The sequence below is a fragment of the Molossus molossus genome, unplaced genomic scaffold, assembly GCF_014108415.1.
Source record: "Molossus molossus isolate mMolMol1 unplaced genomic scaffold, mMolMol1.p scaffold_m16_p_18, whole genome shotgun sequence".
Taxonomy (NCBI): Eukaryota; Metazoa; Chordata; class Mammalia; order Chiroptera; family Molossidae; genus Molossus; species Molossus molossus.
The window spans coordinates 15844590-15869046 of record NW_023425353.1 but is presented as its reverse complement, the minus strand read 5'-3'; the positions used below and the strand labels follow the sequence as shown (position 1 = coordinate 15869046).

Sequence of the window (24457 nt, the reverse complement as noted above, 5' to 3'; positions counted from 1 at the left end):
GTGTTACCTAAAACCATTTGTCCTGCCTGTAGAATAAACAACATTTCCTTTGATTTAACCCAGATATCCTAGGAAATTACAAAGTCTGAGTGAGATGGAAAGATAGAATTAGAATTTTGCCTAACTAGCTTTAAAAAAAAAAAGAAAATTTATTGAGATGTAATTTATATATCATAAAGTTCACCCTTTTAAAGTATATAATTTAGAGGTTTTTAATATATTCACAGTTATGAAACCATCACCACTATCTTATTTTAGAACATTTTAATCATTCCAAAAAGAAACCTTATACCCATTAGCAGTCATTCCCACCTTCCACCCCAACATCCTAGCACCTCAGCCCATCGTAATTACTAATGTACTTTTGTCTCTATGGATTTGCTTATTTTGGATATTTCATATTAATAGAATTACATAATATATGGTCTTTTGTGACTGACTTCTTTTACTTAATAAAATCTTTTTTTTTTTCCATTGCTCATTTTATTTCAACAGTCAATTGTCCGCAAAGAAGAAATTGCTGACATCATAGGTACTTTGGAAGCACGATTCTATTCTGAGAACTGCATCAGTGCTTACAAATTGCCTACTTTTTAAAGTTGGCAATCACAATAAAAACACCAAATAATAAAACGTTAATAGATTTTTTAAAAACTAGAAATGATGTCTATAAATGGCTTAAACTTTGTGAAGGGGAGGTAAAGCAGCCTACTTAATAAAATCTTTTAAAGGTTCATCCATGTTATAGCGTGAATCAATACTTCATTCCTTTTTATTGCCAAATAATATAAAATCATATGAATATACTGTATTTTGTTTACCCATTCATCAGTTGATGGAATTTGGGTTGTTTCTACTTTTTGGCCATTAGGAATAAATGCTGCTGTGAACACTGCATACGAGTTTTTGTGAGGACATATATTGTCAGTTTTCTTGAGTGTATACCTCAGAGTGGAATTCCTGGGTCATATGCTAACTTAATGTTTAACATTTTGAGGACCTTATATACTAGTTTCCAAAATGATTGTACTATTTTGTCTAGCTGGATTTTAAGTCTCCAAAATATATATATATATATATATATATATATATATATATATATATATATAATGAGAACCTTAGCTGAAACAAGTGGTTTGATTTGAAAGTTGGAGGTACTTTTGTACTTTTTGTAATGTAGATTTGGAATTATTACTGTTAATCCTTGGCTCTTTTTTTTTCCAATTTTATTTTTGCAGTTTTATCTTCAAGACACTAAAAGTAGTAATGGTACCTTTATAAATAGCCAGAGATTGAGTCGAGGCTCTGAAGAAAGTCCACCATGTGAAATTCTTTCTGGTGACATTATCCAGTTTGGGGTAGATGTGACGGAGAACACACGGAAAGGTACGGGTATGGATCAGCTTTTCCTATTATTTGTCTTTTAAACTTTATATTTTTATTCTGTCATTAAATGTTACAAAATATTTTGTGCTCATAGAAGCCATTTAAATACGGCATTATATGCATTGAAAGTTAAAAGTCTCTCATATCCCCTATTCCTTTTATAAAATTTTAAAATATGAAATGTTAGTAATTTATATTTTTCATCACAGTATGAAAACATAGGGCACACTGTGTCAACTAGGAAACAATTGGCTGCAGTGACTCTGTACTCAACCAATAAGAGCTTAAACCATAAAGATATTTGTTGTTAACAAGAAGTCTGGAGATAGGTAGGTCCAGACTTTGTTCATGCAACTCAGTGATGTCATCAGATATCCAGGGTCTTACTTTCTTCCCGTGCTATTATCATTAACATGTTGGTTTGTTAGGCTTTAGCTTTTTGCCTCATGGTCAGAGGGTGATGGCTGCAGCCCCAGGCATTATTTTCTTCACACCAGTGTTCTAGGCAAAAAGGAGGAAGTGAGGACAAAATGCTTTCCTTCTGTGGCTCTCTTTTTATGTTGAAAGAACAGTCTTTTATAGAATCTTCCCAGCAAATTTCTCTTTTTGTCTCACTGGCCGCGGGTACGTCACAAAAATAGCTACCTGTAGCTACAGAGGAGCCTGGGAAGTAAATTACCTGGCAAAGATGAGAAGGAGATCCATGATTGACATAGGTCAATTATAATTTATTCCTTCTAGTTGTGTATGCATTGTTGCCCCTAACAAAATTAGAGTTCTGAAATCAGCTAATAGTACCTATCACAGATATAAAATGACATGTCTCAGTGTTTGAAACTAGAAGTTATCTAGCTGAATAAATATAAATTGTCTGTATTTTTAGAACTCTGAAGCTTTCTGGCTATAGCTAGTAACTCTGTTTATGACCATGAAATTATATGGCTGAGTTATAAAATTAAATGAATAGGAAACAAGAGTGCAGTTCTACTGTCTTAGTTTAATATGAACAGTGGAACCAATGGCAGGTTTCTTCTTTCATTTTTCTCTGAACATAATCTGATCTGGTAATACCCTAAGTCATCGGTCTCTGACATTTTACACAGTATACATGGGGATTGGGTGGTGGTGGTGATACTGGTGTGCGTGTGCATGTGCATATATTTTTTGTTGTTAATCCTCACCTGAGGATATTTTTCCATTGATTTTTTTAGATAGAATAGAAGGGAAGGGAGAGAAGGGGGGCGGGGGGAGAGAGAGAAAGAAAAAGAAAAAGAAAAAGAAAGAAAGAAAGGAAGGAAGGAAGGAAGGAAGGAAGAAGAAGGAAGGAAAGAAGAAAGAAAGAAAGAAAGAAAGAAAGAAGAAAGAAAGAAAGAAAGAAAGAAAGAAGAAGAGAAACATTGAAGAGAGAAAGAGACATTGATTGGTTGCCTCCTGCACAACCCCAACCTGGGCCTGGGATTGGACCTGCAACCCAGGTACATGTCCTTGACCAGGAATCAAACCTGAGACCAGGGCGGGAGTTGGGTTTTGATATTTGCATTTGTGTAGGGCCACAGTTTTAGGAATTTCCATTTACGATTATAAAATAGAAAAGAAAGTTTGTATTTTGATGCAAAATGTTTAGTACTCCTTAATTAAAGAACTCAACTTATGTATGGCCATACTGAGAACAGCTACAGTGGACACTCTAACATCTGCTGTTGTCACATCACACCTCTTCTGCTACCAAGTCCTTCAGCAAACATTTAACTGAGCCCCAAGTGTGAGTAACCCACAGAAAATAGATAATTTGATTACACTGTCTTTCCCTCCAAGGAATATCTATCTCCTTGGCTTGCATTTCCCAAAGAGAATTCATAGGTGTTAATTGATAATAGGATAATGTAATCAGGTACATTCAGGACATCTTAATTAACCCAAGATAAGGGGAACTTTCAGAGCGTTTAATATGTTAATATATATGCAGATCTCCAAGGAGATGACTTACGGAATGGCTCTTTCTCAGCTCCTTCCCACTCTTCTTCCCTATCTAGCTATAAGAAACTCTCTTTAGAAAATGCTGTAATGAGATAAACCAAAGAACTTATATGCAGGTATGCATAACCAATGGACATAGACAACAATGCTGGGAGTGAGATGGGGCGTGGGATGGGGAGGAGGGTGTCTAGGAGGAAAAAAGGAGAAACGTCTATAACAAATATAAGTTAATAAAAATTGAAAAAAAGTGCTATAGAAAGCTAAAAGGACAATCCTGAGACAGGATTACTACATGTTAGTACAGTATAATTTCAGAAACATTGATTCTTGCAGGCTTCTTTGAAAATTTAACTGTCTTTTAACCAACTTTAAAGAAATTAAGGAAAGAAATATGTCTTTATCATTTAAAGTGTTGTTTTTTATATTTGTTGGCTTCAGAAAGTTGACTTATGCTGTCCATGGGTTCTTGGAATATAGAGCTGTATCAATTTAAGCATATGCCAGAGGGAAGGAAGAAAAGGTGGGAAGGAGGTAGGGATGGAGGGAGGGAAGGAAAGAAGGAAGGAAGGAAGGAAAGATAGGAAAGTTAGGAAGGCAAAGTAAGTAAGCATTATAGCACTTGGAAAATCATACAGAAATTATACAATACTGCTGGAAAAATATCCTCAAGTGAGGATTACCCCCCCCCCCCCAATACTAACAAAAATATACAAGATAAGGAATGAGAAAAGAAACATAAACACAGATACAGGATATACTAAGAGAATTCTAAGAGACTATTATATGCCAATTTATGGCAAAAAAACAAAGAATGAGTAAATTAATATTTTCCTATCAAAATTATCTCAAGATGTGGAAAATTTGAATAAGTCAATTTCCTTCAAAGAGACTAAAATATTACTAAGGCTTGACCACAAACAGAGGCATTCAGAGCTGAATTTGATCTTATTCTTTAAAAAATGAATAAATCAAATAATTGAAACATAGATAAAAATAGAAAGCCCTCAAAATCCTTTAAGGAAGCCAGCAGCATATCATTAATGCCAAAAAACTAACTAACTTGTGACAATAGTTTACAAGTTCTGATTAAGATATTAGTAAATTAAATTTAGAAGTGAAGCTAGAATAAACAACAAAGGATTTATTCTAGGAATGCAAAGGTGATTCAGTTTGGGGGAAATCTATCAATGTTATCTACAAACTAAAGCTGAAAAACATGTAACTGTAACAACTAGATGTTGAAAAGGTATTTGATCAAGTTCAGGAATTATTTGTTATAAAAGTTCTAAATAAATAGAATGAAAAAAACTAAAATAAAATTTATAATTAGAATAAAAATAGGAAAAATACTATACAGCTATTAAAATGTTTAAATGAAATTCACATATATCAATAAAGATAAATTTCAAACATCTTAAGCAAATTGCAGAAGGATATGTATGGTATAATACTATTTAATACTATTTACACAAAACATGAATTTGTGCAAAACAATACTATATAGTGCTTTTGAATATATTTATAATAATGATACAAAGTTAGACACTTAAAATGATAAAAAATTGTTTGTGAGGATCAATGGAAGGATATTTTGCACCAGTGTGCATAGGACAAAAAACAATGGTAGCATAATTTTTAAATTGCCTATTCTGCAGATTTATAAAGAGTAAATTAGGATTATATGAATTTCAGGGATTTCCATAAATTATATTGCTAAATTACTTCTAAATTAAAAATTACTTCTAAATAATTTTATTATTTTAAAAATTGTTAGATATATACATATATATGTATATGTTTGTACATGATTATATGAACATGGGGAAAACATGGAAGAATGCATACCAGGCCATTATTGTCAAGTCATCCTGGAGTGGTTGTGTGGGGTGGGTAAAGGAGAAGAGGAAGTCAAATGAAAAAAGATGAGGTTAATAAAACCCCTCCAGTATAGCCCTGGCTGGTGTGACTTGGTTGGTTGGAGTGTTGTCCTGTACACCAAGAGGTGATGGGTTCAATTCCTGGTTGGGGCATACACCCAGGTTATGGGTTCAATCCCTGGTCAGGGCAGGTGCAGAGGCAACTGATCGATGTTTCTCTCTCATATTGCTGTTTCTCTGTCTCCCCCTTCCTCTCTCTCTCAAATAAACAAACAACAACCCTCAAGTATATATGAAATTTACATAATAGAATACATGTGTAAAAGGAAACTTTAAAAAAGAATATATAGTGTATAAAAATGTGTGTGTGAAGTCAGTATTTTGTTAAAAGTTGATACGAAATATATCAGTTCATTTTAGTGTCTCTTCTCTTCCAAACTCTTTAAAATAAGATACTTTTGTTTATTTTTACAGGAAAACTACCTTTTTTTTTTTTTTTTAATATGTTCATATTGATTTTTTAGAGGGAGAGAGGAAGGTAGAGAGAGGGATAGAAACATAGATCAGCTGCACCCCTGCATGCCCCCCTCTGGGGATCAAGCCCTCAACCCGGGTATGTGCCCCTACCAGGAATCGAACCAGGACCTCTCAGTCCATAGGAAGATGCTCAATCCACTGAGACACACTGGCCGGGCAAGATGATTTTGTTTTTTGACATTCCATATAGTATGGCTTTAGGAAGAAAACTCACTAGTTAGTACTGTACTAAAAATAATCATTGTAAACAAATAGGATGACATTCTAATGGATTTTTTTTTTTTAAAGGAAGGGAGGAAGAGAAAGCCAACCTATCAGATCCTCCTGGAGTGGGAGCCTTACCAAACTAACTGCTGACCACTACTTTGTTCCCACAAACCCACAAACTGTTCAGATAAGACGTGAATTTTCTGGGTCACACATTACAGTAATCTTCTGTTACAAAGTTTGAGACTAGTTAGCTCTATAAATTTCACATATAACTCCTATCAACTCATCAGCTCAGGTCCACTTCACCATAATCTGTTCCTGGGGTAAGCCCCTATGAAAATAGAACCTGTTAAGAGCAAGGTCAAGGTATCTTCCTTTTACTTTATGCTCCAACTGCAATGAATTAATTTTATTCCTCATTATAGCACTTGCCTTTTCTGGCCTTCAAGCCATTGTACACACATGCTTTTTCCTTCACCTAGAAATGTTTCTAGGCTGAATAAGGTGCCCTTCCAAGTCCCTATTACACATTGCACTCCTCCCCTTTATGTGTTTGCCTCTCTGACTAACCAGTGGTTCTCAACCTTCCTAATGCCATGACCCTTTAATATAGTTCCTCATGTTGTGGTGGCCCCCAACCGTAAAATTATTTTCGTTGCTACTTTATAACTGTAATTTTGCTACTGTTATGTCTTAGGCAACCCCTGTGAAAGAGTCGTTCAACCCCCAAAGGGGTCGCGACCCACGGGTTGAGAACCGCTGGCACTAAACTGTAAGCTGTGCAAGAGCAGGCAATCTGTCTTCATTATAGAAGCTCCACACTCAACCTGGCACCAATATTGGTTGAATAAATTTTAATATGTCCTGTCTTCACCATCTTACAAAAGTTCTTTCTACCATCTTAACTAAGATTTTACAACCTTCCTCCTAATATGAGGATTAGGAATTGGCAACATTCTTGTTACCCACTGCCCTTTATATTCTGCTGTGACTCAGTTACCTCTCCTTACCCTGCCTAAGCTTTAATTTCCTCATTTTATGAAATGGGACTCAAGGTTTTTGGTACAGTGTTCATTGTTCACAATGTGGCACAGTGTGAAAGTGTGTTCAAAGTGCTCAGCGCAGGGCCAGGTACTTTAATTATCACTAAAACCCTTGCTAGTCATTTGTATCTATCTATCTATCTATCTATCTATCTATCTATCTATCTATCTATCTATCTATTTATTTATAATTTTTGTTACAGATGTTTCTCCTTTTTTACCCCATTGACACCTTCCTCCCCATCCCGCCCACCCCATCCCCGGCTTTGTTGTTCATGCCCATTGGTTATGCATACATGCATATAAGTTCTGTGGTTTATCTCTTCCCACCCCCTACCACCCCCTCTTCTGAGGGTTGTCAGTCTGTACCCTACTTCCATGTTTCTGGGTCTACCCTATTCCTCAGACTGTTATGTTTATTATATTCCATATATAAGTGATATCATGTGGTATTTGTCTTTTTCTGCTTGGCTTGTTTCACTTAGGATAATACTTTCCAGGTCCCTCCATGTCGTCTCAAAGGATAAGAGATCTTTCTTTCTTACAGCTGCATAGTACTCCATTGTGTATATGTACCATAACTTTTTTATCCATTTGTCTACTGATGGACACTTGGACTGTTTCCAGATCTTAGCTATTGTAAATAGTGCTGCTATGAACATGGGGGTACATATATTCTTTCTGATTGGTGTTTCGGGCTTCTTAGGGTATATTTCTAGAAGCGGGATCACTGGGTCAAATGGAAGTTCAATTTTTAATTTTTTGAGATAACACCATATTGTTTTCCACAGTGGCTGCACCAGTCTGCATTCCCACCAGCAGTGTAGGAGAGTCCCCTTTTCTCCACACCCTCGCCAACACTTGTTGATTGATGATTTGTTGATGGTGGCCATTCTGACAGGTGTGAGGTGATACCTCATTGTTGTTTTAATTTGCATCTCTCTGATGATTAGTGATGTGGAGCCTTTCTTCATATGTGTCTTGGCCATTTGTATGTCCTGTTTGGAGAGGTGTCTATTCAGCTTCTCTGCCCATTTTTTAATTGTGTTCTTTGTCTTCCTTTTGTTGAGTTGTATGAGTACTCTATATTTGGAAATTAACCCCTTATCTGATGTATCATTGGCAATGATGTTCTCCCATACAGTGAGTTGCCTTTCCATTTTGATGGTTGTTTCTTTTGCTGTTTAGAAGCTTTTGAGTTTGATGTAGTCCCATGTGTTCATTTTCTCCTTTGTTTCTGTTGCCTTAGGTGATGTATCTTAATTTTCTTGTTGCGATGGTAAATGGGATTTCCTGTTTTTTTAAAAAAAATTTTTTTTTTTTTTCGCCCTGGCCAGTTTGGCTCAGCGGTTAGAGCGTCGGCCTGCGGTCCGGAGAGACCCGGGTTCGGTTCCCGCTAAGGGCACATACTTCGGTTGCAGTTTGTCCCCGGCCCTGGTTGGTCGTGCGGGTGGCAGCCACTCGATGTGTCCCTTCACGTCGATGTTTCTCACTCTCTCTCCCTCCCACTCTATCTGTACAAAAAAATGGAAAAATATCCTCGGTGAGGATTAAAAAAAATATATATATATATTTTTTTTAATTGATTTTAGAGAGAGGAAAAGAGAGAAAGAGAAACATCGATGAGAGAGAACATCGATTGGCTACCTCCTCCATGCCCCCACTGGGGATTGGGCCCACAACCTGGGCATGTGCCCTGACAGGAAATTGAACTAGCGACTTCTTGGTGCATGGGTCAATGCTCAACCACTGAGCAACACTGACCGGGCTCCTTTTTTTTTTTTTTTGCAATTAAGTTTACCCTTCTTTCTCAGTAGCCTTCAGACCCAGGCTCCTTTACCTGTCTGTCCTTTGGAACCCATTATTGGCTATTTCAGAGATACTGTCACCAACTAGATTACTCCTTAACTTTTGGCTATGCTGGCTTGCTTGTTACTAGCTCTTGGTAGCTTTCACCATAAGTTTTTCATACTTTCACTTTCTAGCTGCTCAGGAAAATCACAAAGCCGATTCAGCAGAGACTACACCAGATTTGCCAGGTTGACTGAGAGAATCTTTCTGATGGCATGGCAATCTTCTCTTTTTCATTAAAAAAAATATATATATATATTTATATTTATATTTATATATTTATATATATATTTATATATATATATTCTGTACCCAAGATGTACACCAGAATTACCTGCAGAGCTTTGTAAAACTACAGATGCCTGGATCTCACCCCTTCAGCCCTAAGAAGGAGAATTGGTAGGCATGAGGCCTGGACATACCTAGTTTTAAAAACACCTTGATTGTTCTTTTGGACAGCAAGGTTTAAGAACCCTGCCTAATTAAATTCCTGGCAACCATTTTATATGCTTTTCTTTATCCTCAAGTCCTAAGTTTCACTTCTTACTTTGTCTACTGTGAGTCCATTCATGCTGACTCTATATCTGTATTTCCAGATGCTTGCTGGTTGTTTCCTCTTGAATATCCTGCTGTCACCTTATAATTACTCTTTACAAAGCTTAATTTCCTCTTCAAACTAGAACATTCTACTATCTTCCCAATTTCTTCTATTGTTCCATCATTCTCCTAAACACTCTGGCTCAGCTTCTTGGTATCTTTTCTGAATCCCATCTCTTACCTCCAGCACTTGTGTCATGTACACCATTTGCCCTCTTTTCCTGCTACTATTTTTTTTTTTCCTTTTGCCATCTAGAGTGTTACAGTAGCTTCCCACATCTGGCCACAATTTTTCTGTTCCAGATGTATTTATGTCATTCTCCTGCTTTTAGAAGCCTTATTGACTGTACCATATTACAGAATAAAGACTGAAATGCTTAATTGTACACTTGAGGCCCTCAAAAATGTGGTCTCAATTCAATCTTTTGCTTTTATTTCTCATTATTTTCCTAATATGAAAAGATTCTTTTGAATTCTAGCACCGCCACTTGCCAAAAGTGTGATCTCCAGCAAGTTACTTTAACATCTTTGACCTTGGTGTCCTCATCTGTAAAATAAGACATAAAAGTAACTATTTGTGTGGTTTGTCATAAGTAGTTAACATGTATAGTGTGCTTAACATGAGGCCTACCACCTAGAGGGCCTTGAAATATGTTCTTCACCTCATCTTTTCAGTCTTCTGTCCTTAGATGTGTGCTGTCTCATATCCTTCTTTTTTTCTGTTTGTTTGCTCATGCTATTTTCTCTGCCTTTCCTTCCATTTCCAGCCTTTGAAATCCTATTCTTTATTCTTTACCCTTTTCATAAATTATTCCCCTGCCCTGTGCATTCCAAATTCCCAGTGTTTTGTGCCTCTTGTGGCATTTGTGAAAATTTCCCACTTTGTTATGTTAAATATTTCTAGTTCGCTCTGTAAAATAATTGAAATCTCAAAGACAAGGACCTAGTCATAATCATGTTTTTCCATCATTCTCAGCATACTACTTTGTAGCCAGTAGGCTCTCAGTGAATATTAATTAATTTTTTTTTTATCCTCATCCGAGGACATTTTTCCATTTTTTATTCAGATAGAATGGGAGGGAGAGAGAGAGAGAGAGAGAAACATCGATGTGAAAGGGACACATCGAATGGCTGCTACCCGCACGACCCAAGCAGAGCCGGGGACAAACTGCAACCCAAGTACATGCCCTTAGCGGGAACTGAACCCGGGTCTTTTGGGACCGCAGACTGACGCTCTAACCTCTGAGCCAAACCGGCCAGGGCTCTCAGTGAATATTAAACAAACAGGTAAAGCCAGAGACCCATCACTCCTCATGGATAAATTAAAAAATATGCCAAAGAGCAATATTATTCCACAGTATGCTAAAGAGAGTGGTAAATGAATTCCTATGCCTAGAGAAAGGATTCCTTCCACCAAATAAATACGTAGAAACAGGATTCCTGGGAGAGAGAGCTGATTCTGAGTCTAGGGCAAGAAATATACAAATTGAGCCTGGAAGATTTATCACACCAGAAAGCAATGAAGCTATCTAAGACCGCTGGGTTTCTATAAGAAGGATTCAGGAATTAATGGGGAGTTCCAGCTGATTAAAGATGGGACAATTTGAGCATCAAATAATAATAACAGTGGATTGAAATGTATCAAATTTGTTTAAATTCATGAATGCACAATAATTTTAAAAAGAAAAGAAAAATATTTTAATCACCTTTGGAAGAAATTAAACCCATTTATCATTCTGAAAACAGGTAAATAAAGAGAAAGATTAAAATATTTATGCAACCTTTCCTATAAGAATTACACCTGTGATAAAGTTTTTATAACTGAACTCAGCTCACAAATGAGGACAGAATGATATGATTCAATTCAAAAATATATATATATATTTTTTTATCCTCACCCGAGGATATTTTTCCATTTTTTGTACAGATAGAGTGGGAGGGAGAGAGAGGAAGGGAGAGAGAGTGAGAAACATCGACGTGAAGGGACACATCGAGTGGCTGCCACCCGCACGACCAACCAGGGCCAGGGACAAACTGCAACCGAAGTACGTGCCCTTAGCGGGAACTGAACCCGGTTCTCTCCGGACCGCAGGCCGACACTCTAACCGCTGAGCCAAACTGGCCAGGGCCAAAAATATTTTTTAGAATTAAAAGAGTACTTGTTGCCTGGCTGGCCAGTGTGGCTCAGTGGTTGAGCGGTTGACCAAGAGGTCACGAGTTCGATTTCAGTCAGGGCACATGCCTAGGTTGTGGGCCCAATACCCAATGGAGGGTATGTAGGAGGCCGCCAATCGATGTTTTCTGTCTCTCTCTCCTCCCTTCCTCTCTCAAATCAATAACGAAAAATAAAATAAAATAAATTTAAAAATAAATGAGTTCTTATCTATCCAGCTAACTTTCCCTGCTTTTTTTCTGCCTTGGGGAATGGGGTGGGGAAAGTCTTTGAATTAGAAGCATTATGAAGCAAAAATTCAGGAATGAAAGTGCAGTAACTCTTTTATCTTAGATTGCAGTCAAAAGGAAATTAAGCAAATAAATCTTCAGCTTGGGGAATTATTAACACCTCTAAGGCAAATGTTAACACCTCTCATTTAGGTCTTGGTTTTTTAAAAATTTCTTGAGCTTTTATGGTCTTACTCATTGTGCTTCCTATTACGTATTACCAGTCATTTCGAAAGATCCTTCAAACTTCTGGAGTGTAGGTTGTATTGACCTTACTATGAAATGCAGGATGGATATAGAACCAGACTGCAACATACTTCAGAAATTTTAGTCTCCCAATCTAGAGACTTAAACAGTTTTTAAACTTATTAAAGTAAACATGGGTCCTTTAAGTGGTATTCGTGTGAAGAGGTAATAGAAAAGGCTGGCTACATACCATTAAAGTAAATATATTAACTCAGAAGCAAAATAATAATCTGTGTAAGATAATAGAAAAAAACCCTACATAAATGGTAGTCAGCTTGTGTAGTCTTAATTCTGATTTTGTAATCTCATAACTACAGCAGGTAATTGCAGATTTTTCTTCTGCAAATACCTTGTTTCCCCCATTCAGACACCTGTTTTTCATGTTTTAATATTTTTGAAATTTGCATCTAGCTTATAATATATATGTATATTTAATGTGTCAGTGTACCTGTGGCCTCCTTTCCCTGCCTAAGACATTTTTTTTCAGTTGAACAAGCTGGGTTTATTACTCATTATAGAAAAAAACAGAACAAATAACATGAGAAACCATGGGTGGCTCACTAAGAAGTGTTAGAAAGGATCTAGTATAGTATTGGGGCTTTGGTTGGGTGATTTGGGGAGGATCCAAGAAAGCAGACGTTTACTCTAGATTAGTTAGGCGCTCTTAGAAAGGGTGGTGGGATTCAATATTTGACATTTCAATAAATTGTATCTTTAGAGAAGACAAAGCAGAGCAAGGCTTAAGGCTATAATAGGTAAAAAAATAAAAAAAAAAGTAGCAGGAATTCATATTAACCAGGAGAGAGGAGTATTTGCTATTATCAGTGCTTAGATAAAGTTAAGAAGTAGTCTTGTTTTGTCCCATAGTCTCAGAATGACCTTGTCTGATGTTAGTGAAATTATCTCTGTCCCACAGGAGAATAACATGGCCTAGCTGTAAGTGTCAGACTAATTCCTAGATGTTAGGGGCTGCTTTTTTTTTTTTTTTTTTAACTTCTCAGCATTGTGCCTAATACATAGTTGTTATTGAGTAAATATTTGAAGTTACTTTCAGATGCCAAGTAAATAGAGAGTTCATACTGTGCTCTGAAGAACTCTTTTCTTGAAGAATGCTTTTCATGGCCAGGTAGAGGAGAAAGAGTATAGCTATGGAGGGTGAGAAGTCCCACACTCTGTTGTCTGCAAGCTGGAGAACAAGGAAAGCCAGTTTTAATTCAGCCTGGGTCCAGAGGCCTGAGAACCAGGGGAGTCCATGGTAATTATATAAGTTCGAGAATCTGAAAGCCTGTGAACCAGGTGCTCCAATGTACAAATGAAGCAAAAGATAGATGTCCCAGCTTAAGGAGAGAGAGAGAATTCCTGAGACACATTTAAATTATGTGTTTTACGATCAATTTTGTCTTTGAATCTTGGATATACACTAATAATATGAGTGAATTTTGAGAACAAAGTTTGTTTTAAAGGTACTTCATGGGAATGCTGTACAGCAGCATTTTCCAAAGTACAAGGTGGGGCAAAAGTAGTTTTACGGTTGTTTGTATGGAAAATAACACAGTATTTAATAAATAAAAATACAAGAATAAACTGTTTCACATACTCACAATTGTAAACCTACTTTTGCTCCACCATGTATTTTCTTCATAATACCATATATACCATCTATATCTATATCTATATCTATATCTATATAACTGTCTTTGGTTAGATATATATAACCATAATCACATAGTCCTTTATGTGTTCCTAAAAGGGAGCAGAAACGCTCAATGGTTAAATACATTTTAGAAATGCATCATTATGTACAGAACGCCCCTTAAGCTCTGAGAAAGCCTGTGGTTTAAAAAATTAAAAACTCGCCCTGGCCAGTTTGGCTCAGCGGTTAGAGCGTCAGCCTGCGGTCCGGAGAGACCCGGGTTTGGTTCCCGCTAAGGGCACGTACTTCGGTTGCAGTTTGTCCCCGGCCCTGGTTGGTCGTGCGGGTGGCAGCCACTCGATGTGTCCCTTCACGTCGATGTTTCTCTCTCTCTCTCCCTTCCTCTCTCTCCCTCCCACTCTATCTGTACAAAAAATGGAAAAATATCCTCGGGTGAGGATAAAAAAAAAAAAAAAAATTAAAAACTCTTTCAACATCTTTTAACCAAGTATTTTCTTTTTTTTTTTTATCCTCATCGCAAGGACATTTTTCAGTTTTTTGTTCAGATAGAGTGGGAGGGAAAGAGAGAGAGAGAAAGAGAGAAACATCGACGTGAAAGGGACACATCGAGTGGTTGCCACCTGCACGACCAACCAGGGCCGGGACAAACTGCAACCGAGGTACGTGCCCTTAGCGGGAACTGAACCCGGGTCTCTCTGGACCACAGGTCGACTCTCTGCTGAGCCAAACAGGCCAGGGCAGGTATTTTCTAAGATCCTTTGACCCTGCCAACTAGCACTCCATTTGGGGAAATGCTGCTATATAGAGTTGATCTATATAAGTTGTAGAACAAAACATTTTCATCAGGTTGCTTTTGCATATTATTAAAGAGGTAACTGACATTTCTGTGCATCTGGTTGTTACAAGAACCTTTTCAAAGGCAGGCTAGACTACATTGTCAGCATAATCAGATGTGGTCCTTTTTTTTTTTTTGAGAAAAATAATGTTTCATTATTGTTGCTTGACCATAAATTATAATTATTATTTATTAAATTTACATAAATACAGGCTGATCATCTTGAAAGTCTCAAAAGGCAAAATATAAAGCACAGAAAAGAAATTCAATGAAAAAATGTACTGACATGATTTTTCTACATGTTATATAAAATCCTAGGAAGAATCATTGCAATAATTACTTAAAGTAACTTTAAAGGTAATACCAGAGATGTTTGGTCTAAAATATAAATCAAATGTATAGTGTCTACAATAATACATTAGAGTGAAAGTATATTTGCAATTCCTAACAGAAAAAATAAGTTAGTTTTCAAATGCTCTGTATTCTTCAATGAAATAAGAAAGCAGATCAAGGATAAAATGTTGGATCGTTTATCAACCAGGCGGCCTTCAAAAGATAATTTTTCAGGGTAGCCAAAGTGAGCAATGATAAAGCTACACATATAACTAAACTATCTGGTATACTAGAGCCAGTACAGCTGACCCTTGAACAACACGGGATTGGGGCGCCGACCCCATGAGCAGTCAAAAATCCACATATAGCTTCAGTCGGTCCTCCACATTCAAGGGTTCCCAGCCTCAAATAGAAAAAAACTATTTTGGTCCAAGGTTGGTTAAATCCATGGATGCACAACCTGGGAACACTAAGGGCCAACTGTATATTTATTGAAAAAAATCTTCATATAAGTGGATCTGGCCAGTTCAAACCCATGTTGTTCAAGGATTAACTGTAATTTTATTTGTAGAGTTTGCAAATCAAAATGTAGCAAATAATTATACATCGGTATTGGTAGGAATACCAAACATTATTTCACAACTGCTACTATGTGTTTTGTCTTCTCTGACATGATTGGCACAGATCCAGGCTTGCTATGTTTGAGACGATTCACTTCCTTCCGTCTCCGAGTCGCTGAGCTTCTTTCATGACTCGCTGTTCTTGAATCTGGCTGTAGATAGATTTTGGTAGATGTCGGTGACGAGCGATTTGTTTTATATGAAGATGATGTTGAAATTTCTCCTTCAACTTCTGGTTATAATATTTGGCTGGCTTTTCGCGTGATGTAAGCAGACCCAATTTTTCAGAAGCATTAGCTTTCCAAAGACGAGTGTTCATTTCATCAGATCCACACATAATGTACTTGGCTGTCAGTCCATTTTACCCAAATAACATGTTGCATTCTCTTTGTGTGATATACTTCCTTGCAATCTCCGTTTGCTGCAGTGAAAATGAAAGCTTCCATAGAGTTCCAACAAATTGTATTTGCTCTCATATCTCAGATTACCTTTTTCAGAGGAGTAGCTTGCCTCATATCATATATTCCTGTCAGAAGCACAACTTCCTAAGAGAAATGTCTCAATTGGGTTAAATTGAACACTACTGATATTGTCAAATCCCCAGGACATTGAGCATTTAGGACTGGTTTTTTGTTCATCCCAATGTCTACTTGCTGTCCACATGTGGCAAAAATAGCTTCTTTCCAGTGATGATCAATTCCTTTATACACTGTCTTTCCTAATATTGAATGCTATGGCTCTTCCTCTTCTCCAAAGCCTGGTCCATCCATTTTCCAATGCTTCACAGTTTTGTCATCACCAAACGTAAAAAAAGAACTCCCACAAAAACGAGTATATATTCCTCATACAAAACCTTCGTGTGCTTGTATTGTATGAATACAGTTTTGTTTGGTCAGGTTCCAAATTCTGACTTCTCCATTACATGAACCAGAGAGAACAGTAGCCAGGCTCTTTGGATGCTTTGCCAAGCAATTGACTCCATCTTGTTGACCATCCAGAGAAGCAAGGAATGGTTTTGCAAATACCCATTCCAGTTTGGTAGCATTTAAAGCTCTTACATATTCTCATGGGACCTCCAGAGGATGTAGGGTAGGATCATAGTTTCTGGGAACTCTCTGTAAGTCCAACTTGGTTTCACGGACATAGTTGTCCGGGTTCCGACTGAGCATCTTCACCTTCATCTTGGCTACCAGTTCTTGCCGACTCCCAGATGTGGTCTTTAACTGCCTCCAATAGTGCGGCAACCCTGTGTTGCCAAGACAGTGTTAGCCCTTGGTTCATCTCACAGTTTGTACATCAGTCCAGTTACTGGGCTTCCGGGCGATATATCTGAATAACAGAAATCCTGATGTAACATATCACAGTTTGTCAGCTTAACACTGTAACTCACTACACCTATTTTTTTTTAAAAACAATTTTATTATTAATTTAAATATACTGGTAAAGTGTCAGTCTTGCTGGGTATTTTTGTATTGTGCTCCTATATTTATTGTAGCCTGTTTATAGTAAATTCTGGGGGAGCCATAGAGCTGGAATAAATCTGTCCCTTCCCTATCTTCCACCAGGGAAAGGAGGGAGTTAAGTATTTCTTGCAAGTGGAGATGAACCCTGCCATTCTCAAAATGAGAGGCAGACAGCTTCACCCCTGAGTAATGGCAGCTGTAAAATATTAACCAGACATGTTCTTTGACATAGTCGATAAGCATTTATTAAATGTTTGCTTTGTACCAGAAGCAACCAATCCTTGCTCCCATCAAAGAGAGTGGTTGTGTAAATGATAAATATTCAAAATGCAGTGTGCTTGGTGTTATAATGAGTATATATATAGGAGGTTCTGGGGATACTTAACTCAGATACTGAGTTTTGGTGAAGGAACTAGAAAATCTGAGCCTGGAGGATAAGTAGCATTTGGTCATGCAGGCCAGGGAATAAAGGACATCACTAATAGGATAGCTTGTATAAAAGGCATGGGGTTGTGAAAAGTAAAGGTATTTGGAGATGCAAGTAGCTTCGTTCTTGTATAAGGTATTTATGGTAGCAGGATGGAGGAAGAGTCCCAAAGGAAGGAAGGAGCTCAGTGGTTCATGGCCGTAATTGCTGTGTTAGGCAGAGAGTTTGAAAGACTGTCCCATAGATGGTTCTTGATATCTGTTAGCACTTTTCATATAATAAATTAATGAACATTAATATTGAATAAAGCATGCTAAGTTACTTACATTTAATGTGCATTTCCAGACGACAGAGTAATCACATTACTTCCTGTTTATAATGGTGTCTTATAATGGTGATGATTCATGGGCCTAATTACTTAATAAGTTACCCTCCTATAAGCGCATTAGCTCTGTTCTTTAAAATCATTTTTATTAAGATGCAGTTTATTTTCAGCATCAATTTTACATGTACAATTCAGTGAGTTTTGACAAATGTAGAATCACATAACCACTTCTCCTCTAATAATAATGAGTGTATTTTCATCCCCCTGCTTTAGCTTTTAATTAGAGTTTGAAAAGCTAAATGAATTAACTCGTTGAACCCTGGAAGACTTAATATCTGAAGAACAGAGAAATAAAAAACTGTTAACCCTTAAAACAGCCAAAAAATCCCTGGCCAGTTTGGCGCAGAGGTTAGAACGTTGGCCCAAGGACCAAAGAGACGTGGGTTCGATTCCAGCCAAGGGGCATGTACCTCAGTTGCGGTTTGTCCCCGGCCCTGGTCAGGCCGTGTGGGAGGCAGCCAGTCAATGTCTCTCTCTCTCACATCAATGTTTCTCTCTCTCTCCCCTTCCTTCCCACTCTATCTGAAGATAAATGGGGGGGGGGGGGGAAATCCTTGGGTGAAGATTAAAAAAAAAAAGCCAAAAAAAGTTTGTTTTTTTTCTATGAAAACCACACACAAAGAGAAAAGCTCTCTTTATAAGTGCTATTTTGGGGGTCTTTTGTCTCAAAATCACCAGAAGGAAAAGGAGGAAGTAAGAAGTTGTCTACAGCCCTGGCTCAGTTGGTTGGAGCATTGTCCTGTGCACGAAAGGGCCAGCCACAGGTTTAATTCCCAATCAGGGTATATACCCAGGTTGTGGAGTTAGATCCCCATTGATTAGAGGCAACCAATCAATGTTTCTCTCTCATATCAATGTTTCTCTCTCTCTCTCTCTCTCTCTTTCATCAATGAAAAACATGTTCTTAGGTAAGGAATAAACAATTTTTTTTACTTAAATAAAAAGTTGTCTATGTAATGACTGGTGTAAAGTTATATAAAGGTGTTTGAGGGAAGAAACAACCACCAAGGAAACAAAACCAAAAATTTAAATACTGAACTGGAAACTTCAGACTTGAAGTCTAACAAATAGCTCTGGTACTTCATAAGCAGAGAGTTGTAAAAGCAGTTTCATTTGTCCTGAGGACTTGGTTTTCTCACTCATAAAATGGGGCATTGAATGGCATATTTCAAACTGTATTATGCAGAACTTTAGAGTTTCGTGAGGTGTGAATAAGAGTTATAGGTTGGAGACAGGAGAATTAGGAATAAAGGCTAAATTTTAAACTGGAGAATAGTTGGACTTAGATTTAATGCCGGCAAATAGAGGAGAAAGTCCATCCCCCCAGCCCCTCAATTATACTCCCACATATTTAGTTGATCTTTTATTGACTTGTTATAGCCTTAGAGGTTAGGGCACTTTTCTAATGGTAATTCTATCTGTAATTGTGATTTCTTATGGATAGGGATGAGTTTTTTCTGGGGAATGAATATTGTCATTAAGCCACCAGATTTATTTTCTTTCCCAGAAGTTATTATATATAAGAATAAAATAATATGTTTATATATAAGAATATAATATATGTTTATATATAAGAGATATGAGGATTCATATTTTTAAATAGTTATTTTATCCATTTTATTTGTTTGTTTTAACCAGTTACCCATGGGTGTATTGTTTCCACAATAAAACTTTTTCTACCAGATGGTATGGAAGCCCGACTCCGCTCAGAGTGAGTATGATTCAGTGCTATAAAGTTTGTATTAATTACCTCGGTTAATAATATTCTAGATGATGGGATACTGTTAATACTTCAGGATTATTCTAACAATGTTAGAAAATGTATGTAACACTTTAATTGTTTTTAATATTAGTTGTAATTCTAGTAAGTAATAATGGAGGCACAGGTTATTTTGTTTCCAAATTTAACTTTATATTTTCTATTTTGATGGGTAATTAGTTGTTTTCCAAAATATTTAGGATATATAAGTTATTGGTGAGTGATAACTTCATTCATTTTGATCTGCATTTAATGTAGGACTTCTTTGACTGAGGTTAATACCAGTGTCACAATCTTATAGAACCTTTAAAGTATTGACATAGTAGCCCATTTTGGTGGGAGTTTTTGCAGGGATTTTCCAGTGCTGTCATTTTTTGAAAAAGATCACTTGGAGAAGGACAAACTTAAAAGGGAAAAAATTGTTAAAATCTAAATGTTAATATGTAAACATAAGTACATTTTGATTTGTGTTTTTCATAGATTATTGTTATGAAGTGTTGGAAGAAGCTAAACAGTCCTTAAACCTCAGCATTTGTCGGGGGTGGGGGCTTGAATATGCTAGAAGTTTGCTTCTATATCTAACATATATTTTCTGTTTTTCAAAAGCAGAAAAAAGATCTGAGGGTGGGAGGTTGAGAGAAGCAAAGTAGATAGAGTAGTGAGAAGGAAAGAGAGAAGGAAAAAGAAACCAGAGACCCTTCTATTACTATGAAAGTCTGTGTGTTGGTTAAAATTATATATTGTGCTTCAGTTAGAAGCTGCCATTTTTTTTTTTTTTTTAGTTTCAAGGATATCTGAAGCAAAGCAGAAAATTTAAAACATTATAAATTTAGCCCTGGCCAGTATGGCTCAGTTGGTTGGAGGGTCGTCTCATGCACCAAAGGGTTGTGGGTTTGATTCCCAGTCAGGTCACATGTCCGGGTTGCAGGTTTGATCCCTGGTTGGGGCATGTGCCGGAGGTAACCATGCGATGTTTCTCTCTCTTCCTCCCTCTCTTTATTTTCTCTCCCAACATCCTTCTTCTCCCTCCTTTTCCTCTCTAAAATCAATAAAATTAAATAAGAATTTAAAAACATTATAAATTTAAAACATTAATGTTTCCTGTTTCAAATTAACTTTGGGAACTTTAGTGTGACTCAGCTTTTATGAGTCAAAAGTTAAGATTTTAAAAAGAGGAGTGACTATTAATCATCTGATGAAGTATGGCTTCTTAAAGATCTTGATGTTTGTATTTGATAATGAGATTTTTCTTTCATTTATAGTCAAATGTTTTGAGCAATTACATAGTTACATAAATGATCATCTGTATTCTCAGGTTTCACTTAATAGGGCATGTGAACTTTTTTAATATGTGTTTCAGAGAATTGTGTCCCTATCCCTCTTGTTTCCCCAATGCTTTTCATTTTTGTCCTTCTCCCTTCTCATTGTTTGGTTTTCCTTATGTGATTAAATATTTGCATCATTTAAAATGTACTACCAATTTCATTGTATATAATTGGGCTGACTTTCTGGACAAGATGAATTTTGAACAGGCAAGTCTTTAGAGCTAGAAGATCAGAATGGTTTTTAGAAGAAAATACTAGTTCAAGACCTGTTCTATGACTTGGCCAGGCCTTCCTTTTCTCATTTGAAAATGAAGATAGCCCTGGCCAGTGTGGCTCAGTTGGTTGGAGCTTTGTTCTATACACCAAAAGGTGGTGGATTTGATTCCTGGTTAGGTCATATACCCAAGTTGGGGATTAGATCACCAGTCAGGGCACATGCAGGAGGCAAACAGTCGATGTTTCTCTCTTTCTTTCTCTCCCTTCCTCTCTCGAAGATCAATTAAAAAAAGAAAAGAAAAGAAACTGTACATATTTAGCAGGAATTTTATAAAGAGGATTAAGCAAGATTGTGTACTTAATGAGCTTGGCATATAATACCTGGCATGTAATAAGCACATGATGTTTCTCTTATTATAATCTAATATTTTTTACCAATCAAGATGCTTTTTGGTATGCCAGAATACTTAGAGTTTAAGGTACCTTGTATACATAGCATTTAATGCTTTTAAGGTCTTCAGTAGTTCTCAAAGAGTTGATTCTTTTTTTCTTTGATTTTTATTATATTGTACAAATAATTTTTATTTATTGATTGATTTGAGAGAGAGAGAAACATTGATTTGTTATTCCACTTATTTATGCATTTGTTGGTTGATTTCTTGTATGTTCCCTGAACAGGGATTGATCCCGCAACTTTGGCATATCGGAACAATGCTCTAAGCAACCAAACTACACATAATTTTTAAATGATAAAAAACAAATCCCACCACCCTAACATTAAATAATGGTTTTCCTTTTGTACCTTTCTTGTTGCATTTGAACTTTTTCCATAATTCAAATAGAATACACACATATCTATAGTTTTTGTAAAACACAAATACATGTCACTATTTTGCTGGAATTTTAACCTTTTGTTTGTTAAGATTTATATGAGAGCAGAAAAAAATTGTACTTGGGTCAGTAAGAAAACTAGATTTAAAAAAAGCTTCATTAATATCATTTGCTTCTATTTAGAATTTTTAAAAGTTCATTTTCCTGTTTGTGCATACTTCCACATAAACGGATATATACCTAAAATGGTCTTCTCTGGGTGCTGGTGTTGGGTAATTTTTATTATTTCCTTATGCTTTACACATTTTTCCCTAATCATTATGTATTACTTGTATAGGCAAGAAAAAGAAACTTATGTTTAAAATGTCTGTTCCATTTTTTTTTAAACCTTCATTGGGCACCAGCTTTGTTAGGGCCTTGTGGTAGGTTCTGGGGATACAGAGGTGAATTGGTCACAGTGCTGGGGAACACAGACATAAAATCAAAGAAGTAGAATAAAGGGTTATAAGGTTTCAGAGAGAGTCTGTACAGGATATCTATCAGAAGTGCTCAGAAGGGAAGGAGGTGCTGGTACTTAATATTCCCTTGTATTCTAGTATAATCATGATTAATGTAATTGAAACAGTTTTTAGGATGTTTGCACTTGATACAGTGGGATCAGAATTGTCATTTCTATTTTTAAGTCCTGAAGATCAGTTTCTCAGGATCTTACACATGATTACCCAATTGAATCTAGGGATTTTACCCAGTCAACCCCTCAAGCTGACCATCACCAAAATGAACTCTAAGATATGGAGTACTTAGCAACTGGTAGGAAACATGGATAGCACACTTGCTCTTTGCTCCCTCTACTCACCCCCCAACCCACATACAATATCTTACAGTACATTGTAGGAGCCCTGGCTTCCTTAGCTGCTGTGTTCTCATGAGAGTGGTAGTAATGATCAAGTGCTACTGTGTCCTAGGTACTGTTTTAAGCTATTTATACTAGCACATTGAATACTCACAATAACCCCATGGGGCTGGTTTTATTATTATTCCCATTGTATGGGTGAGAAAGCTGAAACCTATAAATTTGTCCAAGATTACATGGCTGGTAAGTAGAACCAGAATTTGGACCCAGTCAGTATAACTTCTGAGACTGCATGCTTAACTATTATACTACACTGCCTCTCTGTCAGTAGTACTTTATAAGACCAAAAGACAATTAGTACCAACTAATACTGTCTGTTTACTATTTAGCTTTAAAGGTATATACTGAGTTTAGTTTTATATCTACATCTAAGCTTTCAGTTGTTAGTTGTGTAAAGTGGCTGGGTAGAGAACAAGAGTAGTACTACTGGTTTTTTTGTTTTTTTTATCCTCACCCGAGAACATTTTTTCCATTTTTTTGTTCAGATAGAGTGGGAGGGAGAGAGAGAGAAAAAACATCGACGTGAAAGGGACACATTGAGTGGTTGCCACCCGCACAGCCCAAACAGGGCCAGGGACAAACTGCAACCGAGGTACGTTCCCTAGAGGGAACCGAACCCAGGTCTCTCTGGACTGCAGGTCGATGCTCTAACAACTGAGCAAAACCGGCCAGGGCAGTACTACTGTTTTGATTAGCTAAAGTCGTTCTCCACTAGAACAAGCTTCCAAATTATAGCTTTGTTTTTGGTATAACTATGCTTTTTAAGACTTCCTGTATAGGAATGTTTAATTTAATTTAATTTTTTTATCCTCACCTGAGGACATTTTTCCATCCTTTGTTCAGATAGAGTGGGAGGGATAGAGAGGAAGAGAGAGAGAGAGAGAGAAAGAAACATCGATGTAAAAGGGACACGTCCAGTGGCCACCTCCTTCATGACCCAACCAGGGCTGGGGACAAACTGCAACCGCGGTACATGCCCTTAGCGGGAACCGAACCCGGGTCTCTCTGGACCACAGGCCAACGCTCTAACCGCTGAACCAAACCGGCCAGGGCGGAATGTTTAATTTTAAAATAACTTAATTTACATATTCCAAAATTGAAAATGGATAATTTAAGGAGTACTTCTTTTTAATATAGAAGTTCTATGACCAAGGAATTCACCATAGTCCTTATTAGGCAGAGGATTCTTAAAGGGCATTTAATACATTTTGGATTTTGAATTTGTGTTTAGAGATATATTTTGTGTGAAAGGTAAGTTTGTATATTTACTATCTTGTTTTCTATAAAGGATTAAAAAATAATTCACATTCTTTTAATCGTATGAAGGCAATTACATATTAACTTTGGGGTTTAAGATATTCTGGTACTGTCATATTCTGTTTCCTCTATTGTCAGGAAATTAGATAAAAATTCTAAATTTTACTTTTCAGTGTCATCCATGCTCCATTACCAAGTCCTGTTGACAAAGTAAGTTGCCAATGATTATTTTTTTCCAAACTAACTCAGCTATATTGCTTTGGAAAATATTTG

The 24457-nt window shown here is 36.7% G+C and overlaps 1 protein-coding gene and 1 pseudogene across 32 annotated transcripts in view; one reads left to right on the top strand and one right to left on the bottom strand.

Moving 5' to 3' along the window:
- The window catches only part of LOC118633232 (sarcolemma associated protein), a 160739-nt gene that overhangs the window by 63482 nt on the left and 72800 nt on the right, over positions 1-24457 (top strand). For 20 of the 32 annotated variants that reach the window (XM_036266958.1, XM_036266957.1, XM_036266973.1 and 17 more), the window contains exons 2-4: positions 1239-1392; positions 19522-19594; positions 24358-24394. In XM_036266958.1, coding sequence (XP_036122851.1) covers positions 1239-1392; positions 19522-19594; positions 24358-24394 — 264 coding nt within the window. The remainder of the gene's footprint in view (positions 1-1238; positions 1393-19521; positions 19595-24357; positions 24395-24457) is intronic. The other 12 variants (XM_036266961.1, XM_036266960.1, XM_036266974.1 and 9 more) reach the window with 1 other exon arrangement.
- On the bottom strand, positions 15620-16789 carry LOC118633234 (annotated as a pseudogene).